Raw genomic sequence first — 26,105 nt, 5'->3', positions numbered from 1 at the left:
AAAAAAGAGGGGGTATATGTGTACAGTTGATTCACTTTGCTGTACGGTAGAAATTAGCACAACATTGTAAAGCAACTATATTCCAATAAGAATTAATAAAAATAAATAAAAAAGTGCCTCGCACACAAACCCAAACCAAATCCACAGGAAAGACCAAGGGTGTCCTGATTAGGCAGGGCTGGATCGAGGTGCTTAAACAATGTTGTTAAGGCATGGACTTCTCTTTCTAGGATCTGCCCTCCTCTGTTGTGGCTTCATCCTAGACAAGATCAACTGTGGGGTGGCAGAAGATAGCTCCTCGCAGCTCCAAGCTTTCACCCTAAGGAACCATGAGTGACTCTGCTTATATTAATACTTCTGACAGTCTCCAGGCTGACTCTCATTGGTCCAACTTGAGTCATAAGATCATTCCCCAAACCAATCACTGTGGACAGGGGGACCCTGCAGGCAAACAAGTAGGTGGGGGCCAGCCAGCAGCTGTCAGGCTGTGGAGAGAGGACTGCAGAAATCTTGCCTGTCTTTGTCCTGCAAGGAAAAGAAGGCAGGAGGAGGTAGGAAGTCAAGGACCATTTCTTTTCCTCTCTTTTATGTTGTTTTTGTTTTTAGGAGAATTTCACACAACAAAAAATTCACCAATTTGGTACAGTTTGGTGGTAGAGAAGGTACACCCACAATGTGTATAACTGTCAACTCTATCCAATTGTGGAACATCTTTATTTTAAAAGACTTTCTTGGTCATACCACCCAATTCCCCAACCAGGAATCAAACTGCTGGCCCTTGACACTGCAAGTGCAGCGTCTTAACCACTGGACCACCAGGGAAGTCTCTAATTATGGAACATGTTTATCACCCCCCAAAAGGAAACCCCATACTCATTAGCAGGCACTTCTCATCCCCTCTCCCAGACCCTGGCCCCACCATCTACTTCCTGTCTCTGTGCATTTGACTCCTCCAGGGACTTCCCGTCAGTGGAATTAGACAGTGCGTGTCCTTCTGTGTCTGCTTCTCTCACTGAGCCTCATGTCCTCAAGGTTCAGCCATGTTGTAGCAGGTGTCAGAATCTCCATCCTTTTTGTGGCTGAATAATATTCCATTAGATGGACCACATTGTGTTTCTCTATTCATCTGGTGATGGACAACTGAGCTGTTTCCATCCTTGGTCTATTGTGGATAATGCTACTATGAACATGGCGGTGCAAGTACCCATTCAAGTCCTTACTTTCCACTCTTTTCTGTCTATACTCAGACATGGAATTGCTGTATTTTGGGGTAAGTCCATGTTTAACTTTTTGAAGAGCTGTCACAATGTTTTGCATAGCAGCTGCACAATTTTACATCCCTATTTGTGTGTTTTTGCATTTTGTGAAATTTAAAACAAGCAGAAAAATAGGTTGAAGAGATCCACTTTTTAGATGCAAAAACTCTAGGCAGTGCTTTTAACGAAACACTAATTAAAGAGCAATTTTTAAAAATCAGCAAGGAATTCCCTAGATTCACTGGTTAGGACTCCCACTTTTACTGCCAATGGTCCAGGTTCAATCCCTGGTTGGGGAACTAAGAGATCCCACAAGCTGCCTGTTGTGGCCAAAAAAAAAAAAAAAGCTAGACAGGAACTTTTGGCTAGCTTGAGTGGGCCATCCAGGGATGGAATGACATCTTTTTTTGTTTGTTTTTAAGTTAAAAGCACACATCAATCTAAGTTTTAATTGAGAAAAGAAAAAGAGAGAGTGACTAGCTTCAAGTAGAATGGTTTCCCCCGATGCTGTTTCACGCAGGTATAGAGCGGGACACTAAGCGATGCTTTGCAAATTAAGAGGAGAAACACAGAGGATGGACTCTCAGGGCCCTGTAGGGTTGCGGAGCTGGGGTGCGGTGGAGACTCCAGGAGGAGGGTTCTCTCCTCCAGCCACCAGCTTCCAGACATTGCACGTATCTTGCCAGAGGATTCCTTGTTTGTTTTTTGATTCCTTGGATTTTGAAGGAGGCGAGCAGGGGAAAAAAATGGAAAGATTGAAAATTCCCCTCTTCAGGATCCTTTTTTTAAGACCCACACCTTTTTCCTTGTTTAGCAGTGGAGTTAAACCAAGGTCTTCCAAAGCCTGCATTGTGGACAATTGGCGAAGCTGATTTGGGGGCATCCTGGAGAAGGAAATGGCAACCCACTCCAGTATTCTTGCCTGGAGAATCCCAGGGACAGGGGAGCCTGGTGGGCTGCTGTCTATGGGGTCACAAAGAGTAGGACACGACTGAGCCACTTTCACTTGCTCAGCGACATCCTAGGTTTTGATGCGAGGAGGACCCCCACCCTCACCCCCGGCGTAGCCACCAGGTAACCACCCCTGGGAGTGGAGGGACAAACTGCCCCTGGTTGAGACGCTCTCGTTTTAATCTCTAATTAGAATGAATAACTGGATTTGCTCATAAAATTAGCAAGTTTTGCCTGGGAGCGTCAACAGATCCTCTTCGTCTACCGCAGAGACGAGAAAATAAGGCCAGGGTCGGCTGGGACCCCAAACCAGAACTGGAAGCCGACCTTAACCAGGTCTGTGGGGTCAGGATCTCTGGAGCCACGTGGCAGCAGCAAACGGCACTCTGGGAGTGACTGAAGCACGTGGCCTGAACCCCTCTGCCTGTTTCTTCATTCTGCTGATTTCCCAAAAGACTCCCAGGGTCCAGCTTTTCCTGCCGCCCTGCTGGGTTTCGAACCCTTAACTCAGAGCTCGCCTCATTCTCCTGCGGGTCACAGCAGCCGCGCTGAAGAAAGGAGCGGAATGAGTCGGTGGTGCGCGCGGCCTTGTGGGGATTGCAGTCCCGGCCTCCCCTCCGCCTCACGCCGACTCCGCCCCTGGAACTACGCTCCCGTCGTGCCCCGAGGTTCCAGGCGGTGGCGGAGGCGGAGCAGGCGGGCTGGTTGCTAAGACTTGGTGAAGCGCAGCGCTTCCGCCCTTCTCCTCAGGTAAGCACACGGCCCCGGGGTCTCGGGCTTTTATGACCCAGGCTCTCGCGGAAGGCGAGGAGGGCGAGGGCAGGGGGCGCGCCTGCGGAGGGGCTCCGGCCGCGTAGGGAGCGAGGGGGCCAACTGTACCGGGCTCGTGCGCGCGCATCGGGTGAACGGGGGGAGGGGCGCATGTGCGCGTGCGCGTGGGGCGGCCAGGTTTCGGGACCCCTCTTTCGGCGCCCGTCGTCCTTCTGCGCGTGCGCTCGCCCCTGCCGTCCGGTGTGGAGACCCCGTGCCCTAACTGCTTCCGCTGTGTTCAGGCCTCGGGTCGTCTTGGTCAGCCTTCCAGCTCCGTGCTGTCCGTTTACAAGCTTTCCGCCCGCTTTGGGCGAAAACGCCCAGTCTTTCTGTACGTCTTGTTTGTGCGCGTGCTCAGTGTCTCAGTTGTGTCCCACTCTTCGACCCCATGGATTGTGGCCCTCAGGTTCCTCTCTCCATGGGATTTCCCAGGCTAGGATACTTGAATGGGTTGCCATTTCCTTCTCTAAGAGAGTTTCCCGACGCAGGGATCAAACCCGCATCTCCTGCGTCTCCTGCGTTGATAGGCGGATTGTTTACCACTGAACCACTTGGGAAGCCCTAAAAATTTATATTCTTTGTTGATACTTCGGAGAAGGCAATGGCACCCCACTCCAGTACTCTTGCCTGGAAAATCCCATGGACAGAGGAGCCTGGTAGGCTGCAGTCCATGGGATCGCTAAGAGTCGGACACGACTGAGCAACTTCACTTTCACTTTTCACTTTCATGCGTTGGAGAAGGAAATGGCAACCCACTCCAGTGTTCTTGCCTGGAGAATCCCAGGGACGGGGGAGCCTGGTGGGCTGCCGTCTCTGGGGTCGCACAGAGTCAGACACGGCTGAAGCGACTTAGCAGCAGCAGCAGCTGATACTTAAGGGAAGTGTGAGTTTTTAAGGCCTTTTAAAATTCTGGCCTTGGGTCTGCCACACCCCACATGCGCATGGTTCTCGATTTTTCATGCACAAAGGCCTGCTTGTAGGGTGGCTAGGTTTTGCAAATAACCAGGCAGGTTGCCCCATTAAATTAGAATTTTGTGTCAACAACAAATATATGCACATATATATGTATTAGTATAAGAGTATTGCAAAGGTTCCATTGGACACATTTATGTTAAATCATCTGCTCATGTGGGTTCACACTTAGCGGGGTGTGCTGCATGTTATCTAGGGACCCTGCTTTGTTGGGGAGCTTGTCGGATGTGGATATTAACGCACCTTCCCCCTTCCACGGGGCCAAATTCTGGATACCATATTTGGAGCCATCGCCACCTTGACTGTTCAACAAGAGTCCAAGACTCCAACACTGGGTGTTCCTTCTGCTCAGGGCTCCCCACCCTGCTTCACCTGCTTTCCAGGTCCAGCTGTGGGTCACAGCCTCGGAGGAGCCTTCCTGGAATCTGCCGTTCGCAGGGCACTGGCTCCTGAGAAGAGCTGTGCCCTGGGGCAGGCCCAGCCTCATGGATTTTCTGACTTTCTGTCCCAGCCAGCGTGGTGGTGGATCCCATTTTACCGAGGGGGAAGCTTGTCCTGGGCCTAAGGCCTGGTCTCTGCCAGGAGATTGGGGGCAGGGCCCGGACACACCCAGGGGTGAGATAAGGCCCCTACCTCTGGTTGTAGAGGCTGCCTCAGCTCACTGAATAAGCCCCATGTTTTTGATGCTTTCTGGGCTTCAGGCCCCGGCACCCAGTGAGGGGACTGGCTGTTGGGGGGGGTCCCAGCTCCCTGGTCTCCTGAACCCTCCTGGACCTTCGCCACACCATTGAGCCTTCCACAGCCTTGACAGTGGGTGCCAGCCACAGAGGCTCCAAGCATAAATATAAACAATTGTGGAGGGGGTTGGCTTCCACCCCACTGGAGCACAGGAACCTTTAGGAGGTACCCTAGCTGTGGACAGTGGGAGGTAGACGCAGCCAGGGAAGGGCCTGAGCTGGGTGGAGCAGCCAAGTGCACAGCAGGGAGGGTGTGGAGCAGTGTGTGTGTAGGGGTGCGCATGCAGGGCACTTGGCCAGGGTGGGGCAGTGGGGTGCCCAGAGCTGGGGTGGATGAGGGGGGCGCCCACAGCTGGTGTGGACATGTGGTTTTGAGGAGGAAAAGAGGAACAGATCAGCCACCCAGCATGCTGAGGTCCCCTGGGTTCATTGAAGCAAATCTCTGGGCATGGGGGCCATTCCTAGGTGGGCTGCAGCTCCCAGTCTGGGTGTGTCACCCTGGAGGAACCTGTGACCCATCGGTAAAGCCCCTCCCCTACCACGGGGCTCAGAAGGCAAGAGTTGGGAGCTGTTGGCCACCCGGCGGCAGCTCTGCCCTCCCAGGCACATGGCCCTGGGCAAGTCCCTTCACCTCTGTAAAGGGACCAGCCCCGCAGCCTCTGTCCTGGTCATGAGGGGAGTTGGGGAGCCGATTTGCAGGAGTGGAGACAGGCAGCAGTTTCAGCACTGGCAGCAGTTACGAGGTCCGGGCCTTGTTCGAGGTGTGCTGTCACCCTGGTGGCTCTGGTAAAGAATCCACCTGCCAATGCAGGAGATGCCCATTCGATCCCTGGGTCGGGAAGATCCCCTGGAGAAGGACATGGCAACCCACTCTAGTATTCTTGTCTGGGAAATCCCCTGGACAGAGGAGTCTGGTGGGCTACATTCCTTGGGGTCACAAAAACTCCAACATGCCAACATGACTGATTAACTAAGCAAGCATGCACGCCCTGGTGACCGCCAGATTTCCCCACCGCCACCACAAAGAGCAGCAGCTTTACTGAGATAGGGTTCACGTAGTGTTGGGATCACCCACATAAAGCATACTTTTTAGTGTGTTTTAGTGTATTTAGTTTATTATATGACCATTACCTTTGTCTAGTTCCAGAACATTGTGTCTTCCAATAGGAAGCCTGTCCCCAGGAGCAGACCCCCCATCTCCCCACCTCCCAGCCTCTGACAACCAGGAACCCACTCTCTGTGTCTGTGGGTCGGCCTATCCTGGACATTTCCTACCAGTGGAATCACACCCTGTGTGTCCTGTGTCGTCTTCTCTCACTGAGCATCGTGTTCTCGGGATCTGTTCATGTGGCAGTGAGTGTCAGGGCTTCTCTCCTCTCCATGGCTGAGGGACGCTCCTGTGTGCGGAGGAACCACCTGGTGTCTATGTGTTTATCTTTCAGTGAACACATGGGCTGGCAGCCACCTTTTGCTGTTGTGAGTTGTGCTGCTGTGAACACGTGTGTGTAGATGGCTGTGTGGACGTGTGTTTCAGTTCTCCTGGGCCTGCACCTGGGAGTGGGGTCACTGGGCCAGATGGTAGCCTCCTGGTAGTTTTTATTTCCTCCCTGGAGGATGGCAGCCCCAGCAGCAGCAGTCCGAGGCCAGCCTCCTGTCTCTGTTACTTGTTTTGTTTCTGTCAGACAGAGGTTGCAGTCTTGGAGGGACAAACAGGACTGTGTCTGTCTTGCCCAGGACACAGTGGGGCCTTTTGTGGCCTGGAGCAGGCTGTGGGGGCCGTTTTGCATTGGGCATGGTGTGTGCTGGGAGCGGATTTACAGCCAGCACGCCCAAGACCCTCCTCAGGGCCTGACCTGGCCCTGGCGTCCTGGGTACCCCAGGGGCCCCCAGCCACGCTGTGTGTTTGCTGGAGTGGTTGGTGAGGACCTCCTGTGCCCGCTGCAGGGCCTATGGGCTGAGGAGTGATGAGTAGGCTGCGTTGAAGCAGTAAGGGCCAGGCTGTGACACGGTCTCAGCACACCTCGTCCATGGGAAAGAGGTGGGAGGGGTTGGTCCAAACCCAGATACTGCCAGGGCACCAGGCTCTGCAGCCATGGCACAGAGCTCCCCTGGAGCCACGTGAAGGTCATCTGTGGCCCATTTCTGCTCTCATCTAGGGCAGCCCTGACCAGTAGAAATATAACGCGAGACGTGTACATGACATGAAATGTGTAGAAGCCACGTTTTGGGAAACTACAAAGAAACGATCAAACTTAACCTTAATCATACGTTTATTTAACCTGAGACACGTAGAGTATTCCCATTTCAGCCATGTAGTCAACACAGCCATCCCTCGGCATCCATGGGGAACTGGGTCCAGGGCCGCCAAGGATAAGACGATCCAAGGATCTCAAGGCCTTTGAATAAAGTGGTGTAGTGAGTCGGTCTTCTGTGTCCATGGAATACAGAAAGAGACTTAATGAGACAGTTACATTTTCTCTTTTGTATTAAGTCTCTGGGACCCAGTGTGCATTTTTGCTCATGGCACTTCTCAGTAAAAAAAGGGGGGGAGAGAAAAGACACCCAGACAAGGGCGATTTAAACTCTGTGCAGACACGGCGTTAGTAAGATGTGAGAGCACGACTACTGGTGCCTTTTGCTCGGTGGGACGAGCCTGCAGACTTGGCACGCTCCTGGGACGACCCCTCCAGCTCGCCAGGCCCCCCCACAGCCCAGGATGATGCCCTGCTCCGGTCTCTGTCTCCCACAGTCAGAGCCCCACTGAGGATGGACCCCGCCCCGAGCGTCATGGAGCTGCGCAGAGATGCAAAGGCCGGGAGTCCTGAGCAAGAACCGCCGTGGCAAGCCCTCCCGGTTCTGTCAGAGCAGCAGTCTGGGGCTGTGGAGCTGGTGCTGGCCTATGCTGCGCCCGTCCTGGACAAGAGCCAGACCTCACGCCTCCTCAAGGAGGTGTCAGCAGTCCACCCGCTGCCTGCGCAGCCTCACCTCAAGAGGGTGCGGCCCAGCCCTGACCCCAGCCGCCCGCACTCTCTGGAAATACTGCTGTGCCTGGCGGGGCCGGCCCGGGACTCACGATCACTGGCCGAGCTCCTCCCGCGGCCGGATGTGGACACCCGTGGCTTGGGGCAGCCCTTCCTGGTGCCTGTGCCTGTGCGGCCGCCCCTGACCAGGAGCCAGTTCGAGGAGGCACGCACTCACTGGCCCACGACTTTTCACGAGGACAGGCAGGTGACCCGAGCCCTGGCTGGATGCCTATTCTCGACACAGGAGCGGGCTGCAATGCAGGCCCACATGGAGCGGGCCGTGTGGGCCGCGCAGCAGGCAGCCTCGAGGGGCTTGAGGGCCGTGGGCGCGGTGGTGGTGGATCCGGCCTCAGGCCGCGTGCTGGCCACGGGCCACGACTGCAGCACCGCCGCCAGCCCCCTGCTGCACGCTGCCATGGTGTGCATTGACCTGGTGGCACGAGGCCAGGGCTGCGGTGCCTACAACCTGGCGCCCCACCCTGCCTGCTCCTTCGCGCCGGCTGTCCGCGCCGGCTCTGTGCGCAAGCTGGACGAGGACGAGGACGGGCTGCCTTACGTGTGCACCGGCTACGACCTGTACATCACCCGTGAGCCCTGTGCCATGTGCGCCATGGCCCTGGTCCACTCTCGAGTGCGGCGTGTCTTTTATGGGGCGCCCTCGCCTGACGGCGCGCTGGGCACCCGCTTCCGCCTGCACGCCCGGCCTGACCTCAATCACCGCTTCCAGGCCTTCTGCGGTGTCCTGGAGGCCCAGTGTCGCCGACTGGACCCCGACGGGCTAGACGCTGAGGCATAGGCGCTGGCCTAAACCGTCCTTGGCTTTCCTCACATCGCCAGGGGCTTTTGCCTTGTCTCAGCTCATGGACACTCATGCTGTTTCTGTTGGCACATGAGGGGCGTCCCTTTCTGGAGAAGGTCTTCCTCAGAGTTGGGTGGAGTGGGGGTCCAGCTGACTGAGTGGCTGGGCACCTTCAGACCCAGGTGGGCCCCTGGGGTCACCAGCGTTGTGTCCCCTTTTCTCAGGTGTCAGGGAACAGCATTGACATGTGAAAATAAACAACTTAAACCAGGTTGGTGTCTGTTAACAACGGCGTGAGGCCCTGGTAGCCGAGAGTCCCTGGGTCAGGGTGGCCATTTTCTCTGACACCTGGATTTGCACCGGGAGGTGAGCTGCTGAGTGGAGTGTAGGCAGGGAGGGGCCTCAGAGTCTGGATGGGTATGGCTAGAGCCGAAGGAGAGGGCCCACTAGCCTGGATGTTGCTGACTGCGTCAGTTTCCCATCCTTCCCAGGGGCCGGTGGGGGTCTGCCTGCCCTGGAGTGGTTAGCCCTGGAACCCACGTGTGCAGGACTCTGAGCAGCAAACGTATGTGCTGCAGGCCCCTGAGACATGCCTTGAGCCCCCGTCCCAGGGCTACTCCTTGCCCATGGGGGCTGGGCAGGTGGAGCGTCTGCTGGAGCCAGAGCAGTGGATGGCCGGTGGGGCCTGTGACAGGAGGGCTGGGCTGGGTCAGGCTCCGGGTTCCAGGGGAGGCCCTCTCTGAGCTGGGGGCTGGGGGTGGACGCGGGGACTCTAGGTCATTGGATCCTTCCCTTGGACCCCCTCCATGTGGGGCTCTGCACCTGCTCCAGTGCCCAGCACTGGGGGCCGTTCAGGCTCAGTTGTGCTGGTTGGGTACCAGGTGTGGCCATGTTGCCTGGCCCACTTCCTGGAGAAGGTAATGTCTGTCTCCTAGGTCCTTGTGCAGTTGGCGCCTCTGTGGTGCCTCCTCTGAGGGGCTGCTCCATGACAGGCTTCTGGGCTTCTCCTGGGCAGGGCCTCTGGGTGCCTGGCCTGTCCCCAGGCATTTCAGTTGGGTTGCAGTGGGATCCTTGGCCTTGCAAAGCTCATAGGGGCAAAAACCATGGACCAGAGAGGTTGTGTAACTTGCTTGAGGTCACACAGCAATGAGCGTGGACTCAGTTTTCAGTGACTCAGAGACTTTGTGGCCATAGGAAGTGTGTAGAGCCATCCACGGATAAAGGGAAAGTTTGGGGGCTGGGTGACTAACACTTTCACTTTTGTGGGGGAGTTGGGGGAGGATGAGGCAGGAGGGCAGTAGTGGTGGGTCACTGGGACCCTCTTCCCAGATGCCTCCTGCACATCAGTAGCAAGCTGCCCGGGGTGGGGGTGGGGGTGGGGGGGCTCTGACATGAGGTGGTGACTGGGGTCACACATGTGGGGCTGGGTTGGCCTTGAGCCAAGAGCCCAGAGACCCCTGTGGATGCTCTGGTGGTTAGGGCAGTAACTGCAGTGGCCCCTGGATCCACAGGTGGTGTTGGGGTCGCCCTGCAGCCATAGGGACCCCCTGACTGTGCCTGTCTCCTCTCCAGGTGGCTGCAGCCTTCCACTCCCACCCTGTCTTCACAGCGGAAATGTCAGGTGAGTCCCACCCGAGCCCCGCAGTGGGGGGTCCTGGCTTCTCTGGCCGTCTAGAAAGTTCCCCGGGTGGCTGGGCACACTGTGACCCCAGGAGGGGCACAGCCTCGCTCTCCTCCCAGAATGGGAGTCAGGGTTGCTCTGGCCACTGGACTGGACAACAGGGTGACGAGTCTGCGCAGTGAGCATCTGGCCCAGCCAGCAGAGCCCAGGGGGCACCCATGGAGTTCCTCGGACGTGGAGCTGAAGTGGGCGGCTCCCGGCACTTTGTTACTGTGCTATGAGGTCTGTCCACCACCCACCAAGGTGGCACAGGTGGTAAAGAGGGACCATACAGAGACGAGCTCGGCCCCTGGGCCTTGGAGACATGTAAGATGAAAGTGTTCATGTTGGAAAACAGGAAGTCCCAGGACTTCCCTGGTTGTCCAGTGGTTAAGACTCTGAGCTTTCACTGCTGGGGGCCTGGGTTCATCCCTGGTCAGGGAACTAAGATCTTATAAGCCTCACAGTGAGGCCAAGAGAACAAAAACAAAAACCCCGTGGAGTCCAGACTCCAGGAAGAGGACCAAATGGCAGGTGTGGCTATGAGATGAAGTCATGTTGGAGCAGGGTGGGCCTGAGATAACAGTGGGACTGACATCCTAAGATGGAGGAGACATGGGCACAGACTCAGGGAAGCAGGGAGGATGGGGCAGAGGCTGGAGGGACGGGTTCACAACCCTGGGGTACCCAGAGCATCTGGGGGAAGCATGGCCCTGTGACACTGGATCTGATTGTCCAGCCTCTAGAATGGAGCCGGGACAGACGTCTGTCCAGTCAGGCCGCCCAGCCTGTGGTCCTTTGTAATGGCAACCCCAGGGTCCTCCCACGTCCCAAGTGCCACAACCTGCCCTGAAGTCAACAGTGTGGATATGTGTGGACCCTGCTGTTGAATCTTCACGTGTCTGTGACTGTCGTAAGAAATCGCCACAGACTCAGATACTTGAATGAAATTTGTTCTGGGGCTTCCCTGGAGGTCCAGTGGTTAGGACTCCATGCTTTAAGTGCTAAGGGTGCGAGTTCAATCCCAGGTGGAGGAACTAAGATCCTGCATGCTGTGTGGCGTGGTCAGAAACTAAGTCCATAAATAAGTAGGTAAATAGAATTTGTTCTCTGACAGTCCTGAGGTCAGGAGTCCCACATGGGTACCACAGGGCTAAATCCAGGTGTGGGCAGGGCTGGTCCCTCTGGAGGCTCCCAGGGAGCACCGGCTCCCCCTTTTCCAGCTTCTAGAGGAGCCGCATCCCTGACTCGCGGCCAACAGCTTAGCGTCTCCCGTCTCTCTGCCTCTGACCCTCCCCCTTCCCTTTCATAAGGACCCTGTGATGGCACTGGGCTCCCTAGGGAATCCAGGATCATCCCGTCTCAGGGGCCTTAGCTTAATCCCTCTGGCAAAGTCCCCTCTGCCCCATGAGGTGATGTATCCACAGGTCCCAGGAGCAGATGGGCACAGCCCTAGGGCCACTACAAGCTGACTGCAATGTGAGTCTTTTTCCGCACCCCCGTGCCTGCAGGAAAGGAGAACAACTTCCCCCCGTTGCCCAAGTTCATCCCCCTGAAGCCCTGCTTCTACCAGAACTTCTCTGACGAAATCCCTATTGAGCACCAGGTCCTGGTGAAGAGGATCTACCGCCTGTGGCTGTGTGAGTCGGGGGAGGGGTGCACCACCCAGGCCCGGCCCAGGACTTGTCTTGAGCTTGGTGGGTGGGAGCCTGAGGGTTTAGTAATATAATAAAGCTTTCCGACGAACTTCTCTCATGGCTCAGAATCCGCCTGCCAGTGCGGAAGCCACAGGAGATGTGGGTTCAGCCCTGGGCTGGGAAGAGACCCTGGAGGAGGGCATGTCAACCCACTCCAGTGTCCTTACCTGGAGAATCCCATGGACAGAGGAGCCTGGCGGACTATAGTCCATAGAGTTGCAAAGAGTCAGACATAACTGAGTATACACACTGATGAGCTCCTGTCCGGAGTGGAAGGAGCAGGTGGGCAGCCGCACACAGCCGGGCCCCCCAGGCCCTTCTCTGGCCCCAAGGTCCCTGTGCTTATGGGAGCCACATCCCAGCAGTAGGGGGTGTCCCACTCAGCGCCCTCTTTCTTCTCCCCTCCCCTAGTTTACTGTGCCACCCTGGGCATCAACCTCATTGCCTGCCTGGCCTGGTGGATCGCAGGTGGCTCAGGCGCTAACTTTGGCCTGGCCCTGCTCTGGCTGCTCCTCTTCTCGCCCTGCAGCTACGTGTGCTGGTTCCGGCCCGCCTACAAGGCTTTCCGGTGAGTTGGGGTGGCCCCCACCCTCCAGGGCCCCTTAGGAAGTGTCTGGGGTTGACAGTCAGCTCAGAAACAAGAGCAGGTGCACACCCCCTTCTGGGCCAAGTCCTGAGAGGGGTGCACCCTGATCTGCAGCTGCCGCCTGGCCCAGGTGTGAGCCTGCCTCTCTCTCGTGTTTGGATGACACTGTGTACTGGGGTCCACAAGCCACATCCATCTCTCCCTGTTTTGTTAATGACTTTGTTGATATACTATACATACCACTCAGCTCACCTGCTTAACAGCTCAGTGTTTCTAGTTTATACAAGGCTGGACAGCCAGCATGTCTAGTTCCAGAACAAACCAACAGGAAACCCTATCCCCATTAGCACCATCCTGCCCCCTCAGCCACTGACAACCAGGAACCCACTCTCTGTGTCTGTGGATCTGCCTGTTCTGGACGTTTCCCATCAGTGGGATCACACCCTACGTGTCCTTCTGTGTCTGCTTCTCTCACTGAGCATCATGTTCTCAGGGCCTACCCACGTGGTAGCGAGTGTCAGGGCTTCATCCCTTTGGGTGTCTGAGTGATGCTCCCATGTGTGCAGGAACCAAGTGGTATTTCTCCATCATCTGTGGATGGCGTTGGTGTTGCTGCCCCCTTGTGGCTACTGTGAATCTTGCTCTGTGGCTTTCACCGCAAACCTGCCCTCTGCACTCAGGCGGGTGCTATGTCTGCTCCATGTGGCCCCTAATCCCAGACCCTCAGTGGGAGTCAGGTGGGGCCCCTGGGGCCCTTTGGAGACAAGAACCAGAAACCTGTCCTCTTGTGCTGAAGCAAAAGGGGCGCTGTGGCCTCAGGTCCCAAGCTGATTCCAGCACCTGTGTGCAAGAATGGGGACCCTCTCCCCTAAGAGCTTCGGGGGCAGCCCAGGAGCAGCCCTGTGCCGCGAGGTCCCTGCCCCTCCTCCATTCCGGGTCTCTCCTTGCTTGCCCTATGTGAGCCCCTTGCAGCCTCTTTTATCCAGGGCAGCAGGGCATCGCAAACCCTCCAGGAACCTGTCAAATTGACCTTAGGGTACCGGCAGGTCCTTGGGTGTAGTGGGGCCTCCTAAATCCCCTTCCAGTGAGGAGTGTGTCAGGGTTGTCCTCCTCCTGGGGCGGGAACTGGAGGTGTGGTGGGTCAGGGCTGTCCTGCCCAGTTGGCCCAGGCCCTTCCTCGGCCCCGCCTCTTCACTGCCTCCACCCCGCCCTCTCCTCCAGCATTGGTAACAAAGCTGTTGGCTTCCCTCCAGATCCGACAGCTCCTTCAACTTCATGGCGTTTTTCTTCATCTTCGGAGCCCAGTTCATTTTGACCATCATCCAGGCCGTCGGGTTCTCGGGATGGGGTGCGTGGTAAGCTTGCGGGGTCAGCCATGGGGACATGTGTCACGTGCAGGACAGACATGAGCTCAGGCTGAACACTGGCCAGGACACCAAAATGCCAATGGCTGGACAAGAGCGAAGTCTGCTCCTCGCTCTTGTAAACCCCCTACCCTGGGAGGTGCCGGGTTGGCAGCCTGTGCACAGTGGTTCTCCTTGCAGTCACCTGGCCCCCCAGAGAACCTGGCAGGCATGTCCAGCTGTGTGTCCCCGGGGTCAGAGAGCAACTGGGAGGGCCATGCCCCACCATCTGGGAGAGGCATTTTCCATTACTTCCCAGGTGGAGCTAGTGGTAAAGAACCTGTCTGCCCATGCAGGAGACATAAAAGAGGTGGATTCGAACCCCGGGTTGGGAAGATCCCCTGGAGGAAGACATGGAAACCCACTCCAGTATCCTTGCCTGGAGAATGCCATGGATGGGGGAGCCTGGTGGCTGCAGTCCATAGCGTCACAGAGACATGACTGAAGTGACTTAGCACTCGTTAACACATGAGGTGTCTGCTGCTGCTATAGTGAATTATTAATGTTCAGTGATTTGAAACAAACTTTTCATTTTAAGTCCCGGGGGTCAGAATTCATGTAACCCACAGGTTGGCAGGGCTGGTCCTTCCAGAGAGCCACCTGCTCCAGTCTGGCTGGCCGCAGTCCCGGAAGTCCCCTCCAGGGGGCAGTGGACAGCATGGGGGGGTGGTCCACAGTTGCTGTGGAGCTACAGGGACACCTGGCCAGTCCTGGGCCCTGGGTATCCATCCCTCCCTGCTGGCCCCAGACTTTCACCATCCACTGGATGAACGCTTCCCTGTCAGTCCATTCAGAAGGCCTTTTAAAACCTGTGAGACGTCTTATGTGTAAAAGACCACAGTGCTGCTTCACACTAGGAAGCAACAGTGACCACAGAGGCTCAGACCCGTCCGCCCTGCTGGCTTGTGACCTTTTCACATGGGTCTTCTTCGCGGTTTGTGGATCTGGGGTAGAGCGTCCACCCTGAGCTGCCTCCCCACCCGTCTGACGCCCTCGCCTCTACCGGATGTGGTGGGCGCAATGCCCTCACCCACAGCACTATCATGTCAGGCCTTCCCCTTGGGGTCCCTACGGCTTGTTAACAGTTGGCCTTTGTGGTTGGTCCACATTGGACTCCAGGTGGGGTGGGGTGTGCACCCTCCGTGACTGGGGCCCCCACCACCTGTCCTTTCCACAGTTGGGGCTTCCTTGAGGTGTCTTCCCAGCCCAGAAAGGCAGCCACTTAGGTGCACGACTCCGTGGTTCTGTGTGTTTACAAGGGTGGAGGTTCATCACTCTCTCCAGTTTCAGAACATTCCACCACCCCAAAGTGAAGCCCCATCCCCGTGAGCAGTCCCTTGCTCATCCACTAACAACCAGGAACCCACTCTCTGTGTGTGTGGATCGGCCTGTTCTGGACGTTTGCCATCAGTGGAATCACACCCTGTGTGTCCTTCTGTGTCTGCTTCTCTCACTGAGCAAGTGGATTGTTAGGGTCTGTCCACATGGTAGCAAGTGTCAGGGCTTTGCCCCTTCTGGTGGCCGAGTTGGTGGGACGCGGTGTGTGTGTCGTTTGTCGTGGGTGGACTCTTGGGCTCTCTGCTCTTCTGCTGTTGCTGGTAGTTCTTCTGTGCATTGTGTACACATGTCCAAACAGACAAGTGTTCTCAGTTCTCTCTGGTGGATGCCTGGCTGTGGAATTTCTGGGCCACATGGTAACTCTTGAACCTTCATCAGAGCTGCCAGACCCTCCCCTGGCCTTTGCAGGCTGCATCCCCATCTCCCTGGCTCTGGCCCCTTGAGCTCCTGGCTGAGTGGCCCTGGGGGAACACCTTATACCCGCGTCCCATCCCCCTTATCTCCAGGTCTGTCATCTTCCCAGACCCCCAGGTGGGCTTACACTCCTTCAAAGTGCAGAGCAGTGTGCATTTGTACGCGAGGACGTCCCTCCTGGCTTCACAGAGGGGCGAGGCCTGTCCACGTGTATGTGTGTGCGTGTCCAGCAGGTTGTATGCCTGTGCACATGTGTGGGTACACACACACACTTTATCTTTTTTTTGCTGTGTGACTTGTGTGATCTTAGTTCCTCAACAGGGGATTGAACCTGGGTCCTGGTAGTGAGAGCACAGAGTCCTAACCCCTCAAACCCAGGGAATCCCCTGCACACGTTTCTGTCAACTCTCTCTGGAAGTGAGCTAGCAGATGAGGGATGCCAGTTCCCTCTGGGCTGGGGAGTGGCATTGACAGGAGAGAGGCATCTATTATGTGTTTTTCTAAGCTTCCTGAACTGTGTGGTTTTGTTACTCACTAAGAAAAAACATTCTCAAAAGTACCCTATTTCCTGCCTCCCCCCCACCCCACCCCTGGTCTGCCTGGACACCAGATTCATGTTCTTCCACGTGCAGGCTCAGGATCTATCCCAGCTCTTCAACTTTTTTTTGTTTTCACATCTCCTTAGTGTAACTGACGTTCATGCTTTGCCCAACCAATGGATGTTTAGATCATCCTCAGATTGTCCTCATTACAGACACTGGATGAGTGAAACAGTTGGGCGAGAAGGAAATGAATGTTTAAGCCTTGTTATGGGTCGGACCCCATTGTGTTCCAGAAAAGGCGCAGCCCAAACTGACAGAGTAGGGTTTGTTTCTCTGTCCTCTGCACAACATGTGTCAGAAAAGTGGTGTGAGAACGACAACTCTATCTGACTTGCACATCTTCGTGGGTGGGGTTGAGCATCACTCCCTAAGTATACTGGCCCCGTGGTAGTCCTCATGGGAATCCCATGTCTCTGCTGGCGGGTTACCTTTTTCTTGTTGATTTGCTGGAGCTCTTCACATATGAGAGGTAGTGGGCCCGTCTGACGGTCCTGCTGGCTCCCACACATGTTCTCGTCTCTTGCAGTGGTTGGCTGGCAGCCATTGGCTTCTTCCAGACCAGCGTTGGGGCCGCTGTGGTCATGCTGCTCCCGGCCATCATGTTCTCCATGTCGGCTGCCATGATGGCCATCATGATCATGAAGGTGAGTCCTCCAGCTCCCAGGATGTTCCATTTCCTCCCTCATATCCTGTTCTCTGATCTCCCAGCCCTGGGACTCGTCCTGGCTCGTTTTAGGAGCAAGAGGCCAAGCGCTGGCAAGTGAAGTGAGCGCTGGCAAGTGAAGTGAGTGCTGACAGCACGGCAGACTCTCTGCGATCTGGGCCTTTGACTGCCTTCCTTCCTGCCCACGTAGCCTTCCAGGGAGGAGGGCAGACAGCGCCGTGTGGCCAAGGGTGACCACTTCCACACTGGGGCGGTTGGGTGTCTGCTGGAGTCCCCGGCATATGTGTCCTGGAGGGTTGTTCACACTGCTGATTCAGCCACCACTGGCCATGTGCTGCTAGTTACAGTTAAACCCAAATTAAGTGAAATTACCTAAAACTGAAAATTCACATCCATCGCACTTGCCCTCATACTGAGCGCTCAGGCTTTGAAAGGCTGGCCCCGACTGTCTCCACCATCGTGGCCACTCCCTGGCCCTGCTCCAGGTGCCTTGAGGCACCAGTGGGAACGTGTGCGCGGTAGTCTGGGGCATTGGCCACACGAGGGTTGTCCTGGGACCACATACAGACTGATGGCTGACAGTGCACCTGCCTGGCCTTCCTGAGGGGACCTTCTTGGCCATGTGCCCGGTAGCCTGCTTGGCGAGGCTGGACCTGCCCTGTGCTGCAGCCTGGCCAGCAACTCCTGAAGCCTGGGTTTTGGGTCCGTCCAGCCTCCTTGTTGCAGGGTCCCAGCTGTTTCTCAGGTTTCCAGGCCTGGGCTGTTCACCTGGTCCTGGGACTGTCTGGGAGGACAGAGGGGTACTTGCTCCCCCTATGTTTGCCTCCAAAGCCCCCTGACTGTGTGGACGATGTGAAGGGGGTTGGGAGATAACCAGTGCAGAACAGACCCTGAAAGACTTGGCCAGAGGCCAGGATGAAGACCACACAGGGTGGCTGTGGTTCCGGCAGGGACGTGTCACGGCAGAAGGGAGGGGCTTCCGAGCCAAGCAAGCCCCCCAGAGTAGGGCCACCCCATTGGGGTCCCCTGCACCACCCCAGGTTTGGGAGTTCACTGGGAAGAAAGAAAGACATTCTGGTGGGAAAGGACAGTACTGTCAGCTTTGCTGGTCAGGAGCCTCAAGTTAAATGAATTCAGTTATGGGATTTGCCAGACTTCCAGAAACATCCCAGCCCCACATCTGAGGAGCCTGGCCTTCCTGGAAGGTGCAGGGGCAGTGGCCTATCCACCTAGGCCTCTACTGAGGACATCATTGAATGATGTCACCCCCTTCTGACCTGGGGGTCCCGGGTCTGACGTGGCTGAGGGAGGAGTCACCAGGCGGTGGCCAGGCCTCAGACCTGCCCCAGAAGAGCCCCTCCCCTGGAAGCAGCACTTGTGCCGAGTTTTGGGCTTGGCTGGGACAGTGAAGACCCTTGGGGACAAGCCGGCAGCAGTCACAGTGTAGGCATGGCCCTCAGAGCCCCACCGTCTCAGCTTGTGCACGTTTTCTAAAGTTCTTGCAAGTGTTGTCATGTTAGTCACGATCGGTTGAGAAAAGCCGCTCCTTGCACGCAAGCTGAGTGTCCTCCCCACCATCATCCTCACCCCTGCAGGTGCACAGCATCTACCGAGGGGCTGGTGGGAGCTTCCAGAAGGCGCAGACGGAGTGGAGCACGGGCACCTGGAGGAACCCACCGTCCAGGGAGGCCCAGTTCAACAACTTCTCAGGGAACAGCCTGCCCGAGTACCCTACCGTGCCCAGTTACCCGGCCAGTGGTGGCCAGTGGCCTTAGAGGGAGCCAGCAGCCCTGCTGCCAGCCGGCTGCTGGCCCACCTGGCCCTCACCGTCCACTCCCACCACCTTGGGTTTGGTGAGGCCCCCCCGCAGCTGAGAGGGCAGCTCAGGGGCTCTTGGCGGCCCGAGCCCACATTCATCTCACTCTTGAGGCAGGGCTCCTCGGCAGCTCTGCCCGGAAGCTGTCTGGCCACTGCCATCCGGCAGGACGCCCCCCATAGTCTGGAGCACCGTTTGTCATGGCGACGTCCACTGTGCTGCAGCCACACCCTCTCCCTCGGGGTTGTGGAGGGCTGACCGGGCTGCCCCTCTCAGAACTGATGACATGGAGAAGGGCCCAGCCCAGGTCCACCCCCACAGCCTCCTTCCAGGCAGTCGCTCCTGGCCCAGTGACTTGAAGAGGGAAGCTGTTCAGGCACCAGGGTTCTGTGTCTGGTGGGAGGCTGAGGGCCTGGGTGGTGGCTGTTCCTTTAGTGGGCAAGCCCACGGGGAGGCCCAGAGGCTGATTCACCTCCTCCGTCTCATGATAGGAACTACTGCTCCCCTTCTGTCTGTCTGTTGTCCATTGGCAGCTTGCCTCCAGCCTCCCTGTCTGGGGCCACGCTTGTCCCATGGAGGGGTCTCAGAACTGGGACCTTCAGGCAGAGTCTCATTAGAGCCTGCGGTGGAGGGGGAGGGAGCCGCCAGCCCGCCTCACTGGAAACAGATGGCACACAGGTGCATCTTGAGAGAGGAGCCCTTCCCCTGCTGTGGGGTAGGAGCTGGAGTCGCCAACCTGAAGGACAAGAACGAGGGAGACTCAATAAGTCTGTGCCTTATTAGGAATCTGAATCCCTGTCCTCCTTCCCACATAAGCAGCCAGCACTTCTGTGAGGGGAAGGGGCAGAGACGCCTCCCAGTGTCCTCTCGGCCCTCATGGGCTAGGCCTCGGGTGCCCTGACACTGCCCCTTGGCTCCCAGCCGCCTGGCCGCTCAGGACAAGCTGTACTTCCTGTCCCACTGGCCACCGGGTCTCTCTCCAAGGCCACCCCCTATGCCTGATTGCTTGGCTACTCCTGCTGAATGCCCTGTGGTGCCTGAAAGTGGCCACGGCTGCGAGAGCACCAGGGTCTAGGGCCCAGATGGGAAACCAGGTCCCCTCACGTCCCCAAGGCCGCTTCCTGTGATGAGGCAAGCGTCGCACTCCCGGTGGGGCCAAGCCTCCCGTGTCTGGGGCGCTTCTCTTGATGGGCGCTGAGCAGGTAGTAGGTTGCGCCCACATCACCCACCCCACCCCCGCTCCTCATTGTGCATTGTGGTTTTTGTTACGTGAAAATATCCGGGAAATAAAGACTTGCTTTGTGCATCAGGTGAGCCTCCAAGAGAGCTTTCTGAGGGCCTTCCTCCCATGGATCCTGGTGCCTGTGGCCTCGAGAGGGATAAACCAGGACCATGCTGTGCACCTGGGCCGAGTCCCATCCACGCTGCCAGCCGCCCTGCCTGGGGACCCTGCCCTGACCCACCACAGAGGAGCCGGCGGCCATATCCTTGCACCTTGGGGTCATTCCCTTTGCTTTCAGTCATGTTCTCTTCACGGTCAACAGCTTTCACTTGAAAAAGGAAATTTGCAGAAAATGAAATACCAGCACCACTTGCTGTGAAGAAGACACAAGGACAGAAGCGGCTGGAGTAGGAGCAGCTTGGTCTGCAGGGGCCCTCACCTGACTCTCGGGGGGCCCTGGTGGCAGAGTGGACACCCCATGTAGACGCAAGACAGAGGCAGTGTGTCTGTCACTCCACAAACACTGGGAGAGGGCAGTGGACGCCGAGAGAGACAGGACCCAAAGTAAGTGATAGGGGCTTTTGCATCCTGAAACCAAAGTTCATGTGAGGTTCTGACCCTACATGTCAGAGCAGGACTTGCCTGGTTAGTTAAGGGAGCATCGTGTGGGAGCAGGTGATCCTGACGCAGCAGGACTGGGCCTCACAAGGGGGAATGTTTGGACATAGACATGTGGGGAGGGACTGCATGAAAGTGGAGGAAGAGTTGGGGTGAGGCCTCTATAAGCCCAGATTGGCTGCGATCTCCAAAAGCTGGGGGTCGGCAGGTGGTCCCTTGGCAAGAGCCAGCCTGGGACACAAGATCGCGGCCTCTGCCCTCCCAAACTGGAGGGGATACACGGGTGGGTGTAGTCCGCCATGCTCCGTCACAGCTGCCCTTGAGTATCCACAAGTGAGACAAGGAGGCTGTGGGGGACACAGGTTGGTGGGCAGGAGCACCTGGAGGATGAACAGTGTCTGCTGGAGATAGGATGGGTGGCCCAGGTGGGCCCAGGGGAGGGGTGAGGGGATGGAGGCCAGGTCGAGAAGGTAGCTTGTCTGCTGGGGTGGGACTACTGACCTGGGGCCTAAATGAAGGATTGATCCCTCCTGGTTCTGGATCCAGGTGTGGCCAGACTGCATTTCGGGCCCCAGGGCAGCAGCCTTCCAGCCTTTCCCAGCCCCCAGTGGCTCCAGGCTTTGCCTGTCCTCACAAACTTCTGTCTCTTACAAGGACACTATCCCTGGGGACGTCCCTGGTGGGAAGTCCATTACAGGGGTACAGGGAACGCAGGTTTGATCTGTAGTTAGGGAAATAAGATTAGCATGGCCAAAAAAAATAAAAGTGGTTTTTATTTACCTTATAACCATCCTTGGATTGGGGTGCACCCCACAGCAGCACGACCTCAGCTGCATCAGCTTTAATATGTCTGAAAAGACCCTGATTCCAGGGAAGGTCCCAGGTTTTAGGACGTGGGGCCACTGCTCAGCCTGTCCAGGAAAACCCTGACTTTCAGAGCAGGAAGAGCTGAGGCTGCAGTGAGGGGTCTGGCCATGGGGGACAGGGCCCTGGGTGGATGAGAGCCATGTTCATGATGGTGGTGGACACCACTGGGGAGGAAGGGCTTCCCACAGGGGAGGCTGTGCTAAGAGCATCGTCAGCAGGACCCCTGAGGGGAGGGGCTGCCCTTGACCAGGATGTGGACAGGTCACCTTGAGTGCACATGGGGTTAGTTCAAATGGGACTGGGGTGGGATGGCCCCAACACAGGATGGATGGCTGGTGTTCTTATCCAAGGGGAAATGTGAACCCAGACACCGAGGCTGGGAGAACGCTGCTCGAGAGGGGGTGATGCAGCCAGGGTCAGAGAACTACCAGATGCTCAAAGGGCCTTCATTCCCGCCTTCAGAGGGAACACCACTGAGACGCCTCAACCTTGAACTTCTGGCTTCCAGAAAAAGGGGAGAGTAAATCTCTGTTGTTGAAGCCATCCATTCAGGGTGCTTTGTTCTGGCCACCCCTAGACACGCCTGCTCGCCTGGTCAGTCTTCATCTCTGTTCCTATGACCTAAGCTATCGCCAACCAGACCCAAAATGTCTTCTCCACTGCCTCATGGCTTCTGCTCACCCAGTGGGTCAGCTGGGCGCCTCTCTTGAGGCAGCCAGGAGGTCACTGGAGTTGATTCTTCAGAGTAAATTCATTTACGGAAACTTGGCTGACACCCGTGGCATTGTTGGGTGACTGGGGACCATGAGTCAGACCCTGTTCAGGTGTGAGTGAAGGTTGCTGTAAGGACCAAGAGATGCTAACAGGACACCATCTTCTGAAGCATCCTGCGTGGTGAGAGGGCAGGACCACAGCCTGGCCCCTGGAGTGAGCTGGCCTCAGGTGTCTTTGTGACCCCGTGGACTGCAGCATGCCAGTCTTCTCTGTCCTTCACGATCTCTGAGTTTGCTCAAACTCCTGTCCATTGAGTTAATGATGCTATCCTCTGCCGCCCCCTTCTCCTGCCCTCAATCTTTCCCAACATCAGTCTTTTCCAGTGAGTCAGTTCTTCACATCAGGTGGCCAAAGTATTGAAGCTTCAGCATGAGTTCTTCCAGTGAATATTCAGGGTTGATTTCCTTTAGGACTATTTCATCTTACTGTCCAAGGGACTCTCAACAGCCTTCTCCAGCACCACAATTTGAAAGCATCAGTTCTTTGGGGCCCAGCCTTCTTTATGGTTCAACTCGTATATCCGTACAGGACTACTGGAAAAACCGTAGTTTTTATTAGACCGACCTTTGTTAGCAAAGTAACGTCTCTGCTTTTTAATATGCTATCTAGGTTTGTCATAGCTTTTCTTCCAGGGAGCAAGCATCTTTTAATTTCATGGCTGCAGTCACCATCTGCAGTGATTTTGGAGCCCAAGAAAATAAAATCTGTGACTGTTTCCACCTTTTCTTCATCTATTTGCCATTAAGTGATGGGATTGGATGCCGTGATCTTAGTTTTTTGAATGAGTTTTAAGTCAGCTTTTTCACTTTTCTCTTTGACCCTCATCAAGAGGCATGATCCAACATGACCTCATCTTAACTGATGACATCAGCAAACACTATTTCCAAGCAAAGTCACCTTCTGAGGTTTCAGGTGGAATATGAATTTTGGGGGTGCTAAAGTGGGTCGGGCATGACTTAGCGACTAAACAATAAATCCAAGCCTTTATCTGCCCAGACCTCGGCTCCTAAGAGTGGGGCAAAGGAGTTCCTAATGGGGACCCCTTGGGGACAAGTAGGACACTGTATATCCTGTGCTCAGGGGACTAAACAGTTCTAGTTTGGTGGGATTTCAGGTCTTAGCAATGAGAAGTCAGGGTCCCAGGAGACCCAGGGAAGTTGAGATGCTTGGTCAGCCTACACTGTATCTCAACAATGGCGACCCTGCAGTGGCAAAAGGCCATTGTCTGGGACATATTTCACACAAATCAGATCCGTTGGCCTCCATTTCCCGACCAGTTCCTAGAGGAGATGCTGATTGGCTCATGAGCCAATCAGATATGGCGGGGCAGTCACATGGTACAGACCTGATTGCTTGGGGCTGTTCTCAGAGGATGATGGGTAGACCCCTGGAGTGAAGTGCCCCAGGAGCTTCTGTATCCTTGAGGCCTTGGTTTTTCTTTTTTTTTTTTTTGGCTGCACCATGCAGCATTCCCTGACCAGGGGCAGAACAGTGCCCCCTGCAGTGGAAGCGCAGAGTTTTCATGGCTGCTCCACACAGCCTCTTGTCTTCTGACCTTGCTTTGTGCTACATCGCTCACAATACCAATCACTGGTTAGCTTATGTTGCCAAACCACGCCTGCAGCCACTGGGATTGGGGTGGGGGTGCTGGGCCCACCCTCTACCCTCTGCTGGAGGGCAGCTGAATTGGAGGTCAGTTCTGGGAGACACTGGGCACTTTACCTGGGCTCCATAAGCCTCACTTTCCACATTTCAACAATGAGAATATCTGTGTCCAAGTCCCTGCCCCATTGGGGGAAAAACCTGGCCATAGGGAGAGGTATTTCCATTCAGTTCAACAAAAGCACATGGCCCCCCAACTTGTGTTTGTGTGCTGGAGCTGGACAACCAGGATGCAGCCCTGAACCTGTCCTGGGATGTTTCCATGGACCTGCCTCTTTCATGGGTGAAAGGAACAGAAGAGAGTACTTCCTGTTTGTTTCTTGCTGAAATCAGCAGCTGTTCGGGATTTATTAGAAAGCTGGGATGTTGTTTGACTTACCCTTGAGGGATGGGGGCAATGGGGAGACAAGCTCGTCCTCTTTACAATGTTATTATTTTGTCAGAGCCCCTAAGGGTATTTTTTTTTCCCTATCCCAACTTTCCCAAATGGTGTCCATGATCAAAGCTGAAACGAAGCAGGAACATGTGGGCCGCATTTGAAGCAGGTTAAAAAAAGAGGAAGCTTTGAAACCTGTTTGCTTTTTCACAGATCCTAGGTGATTAGAAATATGTCCATGTGAGGCAGAAGGTCCTATGCTGGGAATTCTTTATTCACTAACCCATGGATTCCCATGATGTACCGGCATGGGGTATCATTAGTTACAATTTACAAAGGAAGATGCAGAGGACCAGAAGGGGTCAGTTACCTACCCATAGTCAGACAGCCTCTGGCTGGCCCAACCCCAGTCATGGCTTTTTCTGCAGTCTTTCATCTGCACCAGCCACCCTGTATTTTACAGAGGCAAGGCTGGCGCTCAAGTTTAAGGCTCAAACACCTCTGGAGGAGAGGCTACCATGCCCCCTACTCTTCTGGGAGTTGAGCACTGGAGAGCAGATTTTTTTTTTTTTTTTTGAACATCAAGTGTGAAGAGGACAGATGGGGCCAGGAAGTCTGAGGAAATACAATTCCCAGCTCTCCAGAATCTGGAAGGACCTTAGAGTCGTCGGTTGTTTTGTTCATAACAAATGAACCACACATGGTGACCACACAGACTGAGTTTATACTGTGTGTGGGCACAGCAGTGAGCAAGAAATCTGGTCCCTGGTCTGGCATGGCTAGTAGAGGAGGTGGATTTGAAACGAAGGTAAGGGTCAGGTTGGAGAGGGTGAGAAGCAGTTGAGAAAGGACAACACTGGCACGTGCCTTGGGCTTCCTGGAGGTGTCAATTACAAGGGGGCTGAAGAGAAGTGCGGCAGAACCAGCTCTAAAGCTCTGCCATTCCGCCTTTCCCCTCAGGTTTACTTCTTCCCAGTTTTTGGCTGCTGGACAGCAGGACGATAATCAGAGACCACGGAAATCTTCCTTCCATGTGCCACATCTAGCTTTTGGCTTTAGGGTCTGCCCTTCGGTCATTCTGATCCAAGCCACCTTATAACACCACCTGAAACTGTCTTGTCTATTTAGTCTCTGTCCTGTCTATCCCCCGGGCTCAGGACTGAGTTCTCGCTGGGAAGCCAAGGCAACAGTCTAGTTCACCATTCTATTCTCAGAGCCGCTAGCAGGCACTTAATAAAGACGAGAGTGGATGAGTCTCCCTCCACCGTAAAAATTCCCCGCAGGAAGAGGCTCCAGGTGGAGCAGGGTCTCACTGCGGGCCCCTTGCCAGTCACCCCCGACTGACATGGTGCATGAGCTAGCACTCTGCAGACCACACTTGTTGAGTGCCAGCTTGCGTGCCAGGTCCCTAGCTCGGCCGGAAGGCCCAGCTGAACCAGTACCTTGGGTGACCCCCTCCTTGGCTCCTCATTGATGTCACCGCTTCTTACGACGCAGAGAAGCGCCGCCCCGCCGCCCGCCCATCACCTACAGCCCTCGCCGCTCCCAGCCCCACCCAACCCGACTCCAGCCGCCCGCCCCGGAAGTCGGCGGGTCCACGCGCTGACCACGCCCCGCGGAGCCGCCCGGCCGTGACGTCAAGTGGCGAGACCTTGACGTCACAGAAGCGCGGTGGGGCGGTGTCGCGGCGACCGGCCACGCGTCGCCATGGCAACGGCGGGGTGGGCCAGGGTCGGCGGCGGGAGCCCCGCCCCCCGGGAGGGTGGACTCGGTTCGGGTCTTTCTCAGGCCCGGTTCATTCCCAGCCCCTGGGTGTCCTCACGGCCGCGGGCCTCCGGTAGTCCCGCGGGCTGTGGCC

General features: G+C 56.0%; 2 protein-coding genes across 3 annotated transcripts; both read left to right on the top strand.

Annotated features, from left to right (window-relative positions):
- On the top strand, positions 1,189–8,545 carry ADAT3 (adenosine deaminase, tRNA specific 3). Its single transcript, XM_018051650.1, has 5 exons — positions 1,189–1,200; positions 2,478–2,543; positions 2,811–2,957; positions 3,260–3,374; positions 7,476–8,545. Exons 1-5 carry the CDS (start codon positions 1,189–1,191, stop codon positions 8,543–8,545), a joined length of 1,410 nt encoding a protein of 469 aa, XP_017907139.1.
- SCAMP4 (secretory carrier membrane protein 4) lies at positions 2,863–20,037 on the top strand. Of its 2 annotated transcripts, none has more exons than XM_018050406.1 (7): positions 2,863–2,957; positions 10,121–10,169; positions 11,720–11,848; positions 12,317–12,473; positions 13,745–13,846; positions 16,775–16,892; positions 18,508–20,037. In XM_018050406.1, the coding sequence occupies exons 2-7, from the start codon at positions 10,163–10,165 to the stop codon at positions 18,685–18,687; spliced, it is 693 nt and encodes a 230-aa protein (XP_017905895.1). In that variant the 5' UTR covers positions 2,863–2,957; positions 10,121–10,162; the 3' UTR covers positions 18,688–20,037. The 2 variants fall into 2 exon arrangements, with proteins under 2 accessions (XP_017905895.1, XP_017905896.1); XM_018050407.1 differs by lacking the exon at positions 2,863–2,957 and adding an exon at positions 7,889–7,950 and having other exon boundaries at positions 18,508–19,345.

This window comes from Capra hircus, chromosome 7 (genome assembly GCF_001704415.2).
Source record: "Capra hircus breed San Clemente chromosome 7, ASM170441v1, whole genome shotgun sequence".
Lineage (NCBI taxonomy): Eukaryota > Metazoa > Chordata > Mammalia > Artiodactyla > Bovidae > Capra > Capra hircus.
The sequence above is the reverse complement of the archived record's forward strand: the minus strand, read 5'-3'. Positions and strand labels throughout refer to the sequence as shown.

Coding starts and splice junctions, on each gene's coding strand:
- ADAT3 (XM_018051650.1), top strand. Junction 2,544..2,810: donor TGGAAGCCGACCTTAACCAG/GTCTGTGGGGTC, acceptor TGGGGATTGCAG/TCCCGGCCTCCCCTCCGCCT. Junction 2,958..3,259: donor GCTTCCGCCCTTCTCCTCAG/GTAAGCACACGG, acceptor CGCTGTGTTCAG/GCCTCGGGTCGTCTTGGTCA.
- SCAMP4 (XM_018050406.1), top strand. Junction 12,474..13,744: donor CCCGCCTACAAGGCTTTCCG/GTGAGTTGGGGT, acceptor GCTTCCCTCCAG/ATCCGACAGCTCCTTCAACT. Junction 13,847..16,774: donor TTCTCGGGATGGGGTGCGTG/GTAAGCTTGCGG, acceptor CGTCTCTTGCAG/TGGTTGGCTGGCAGCCATTG.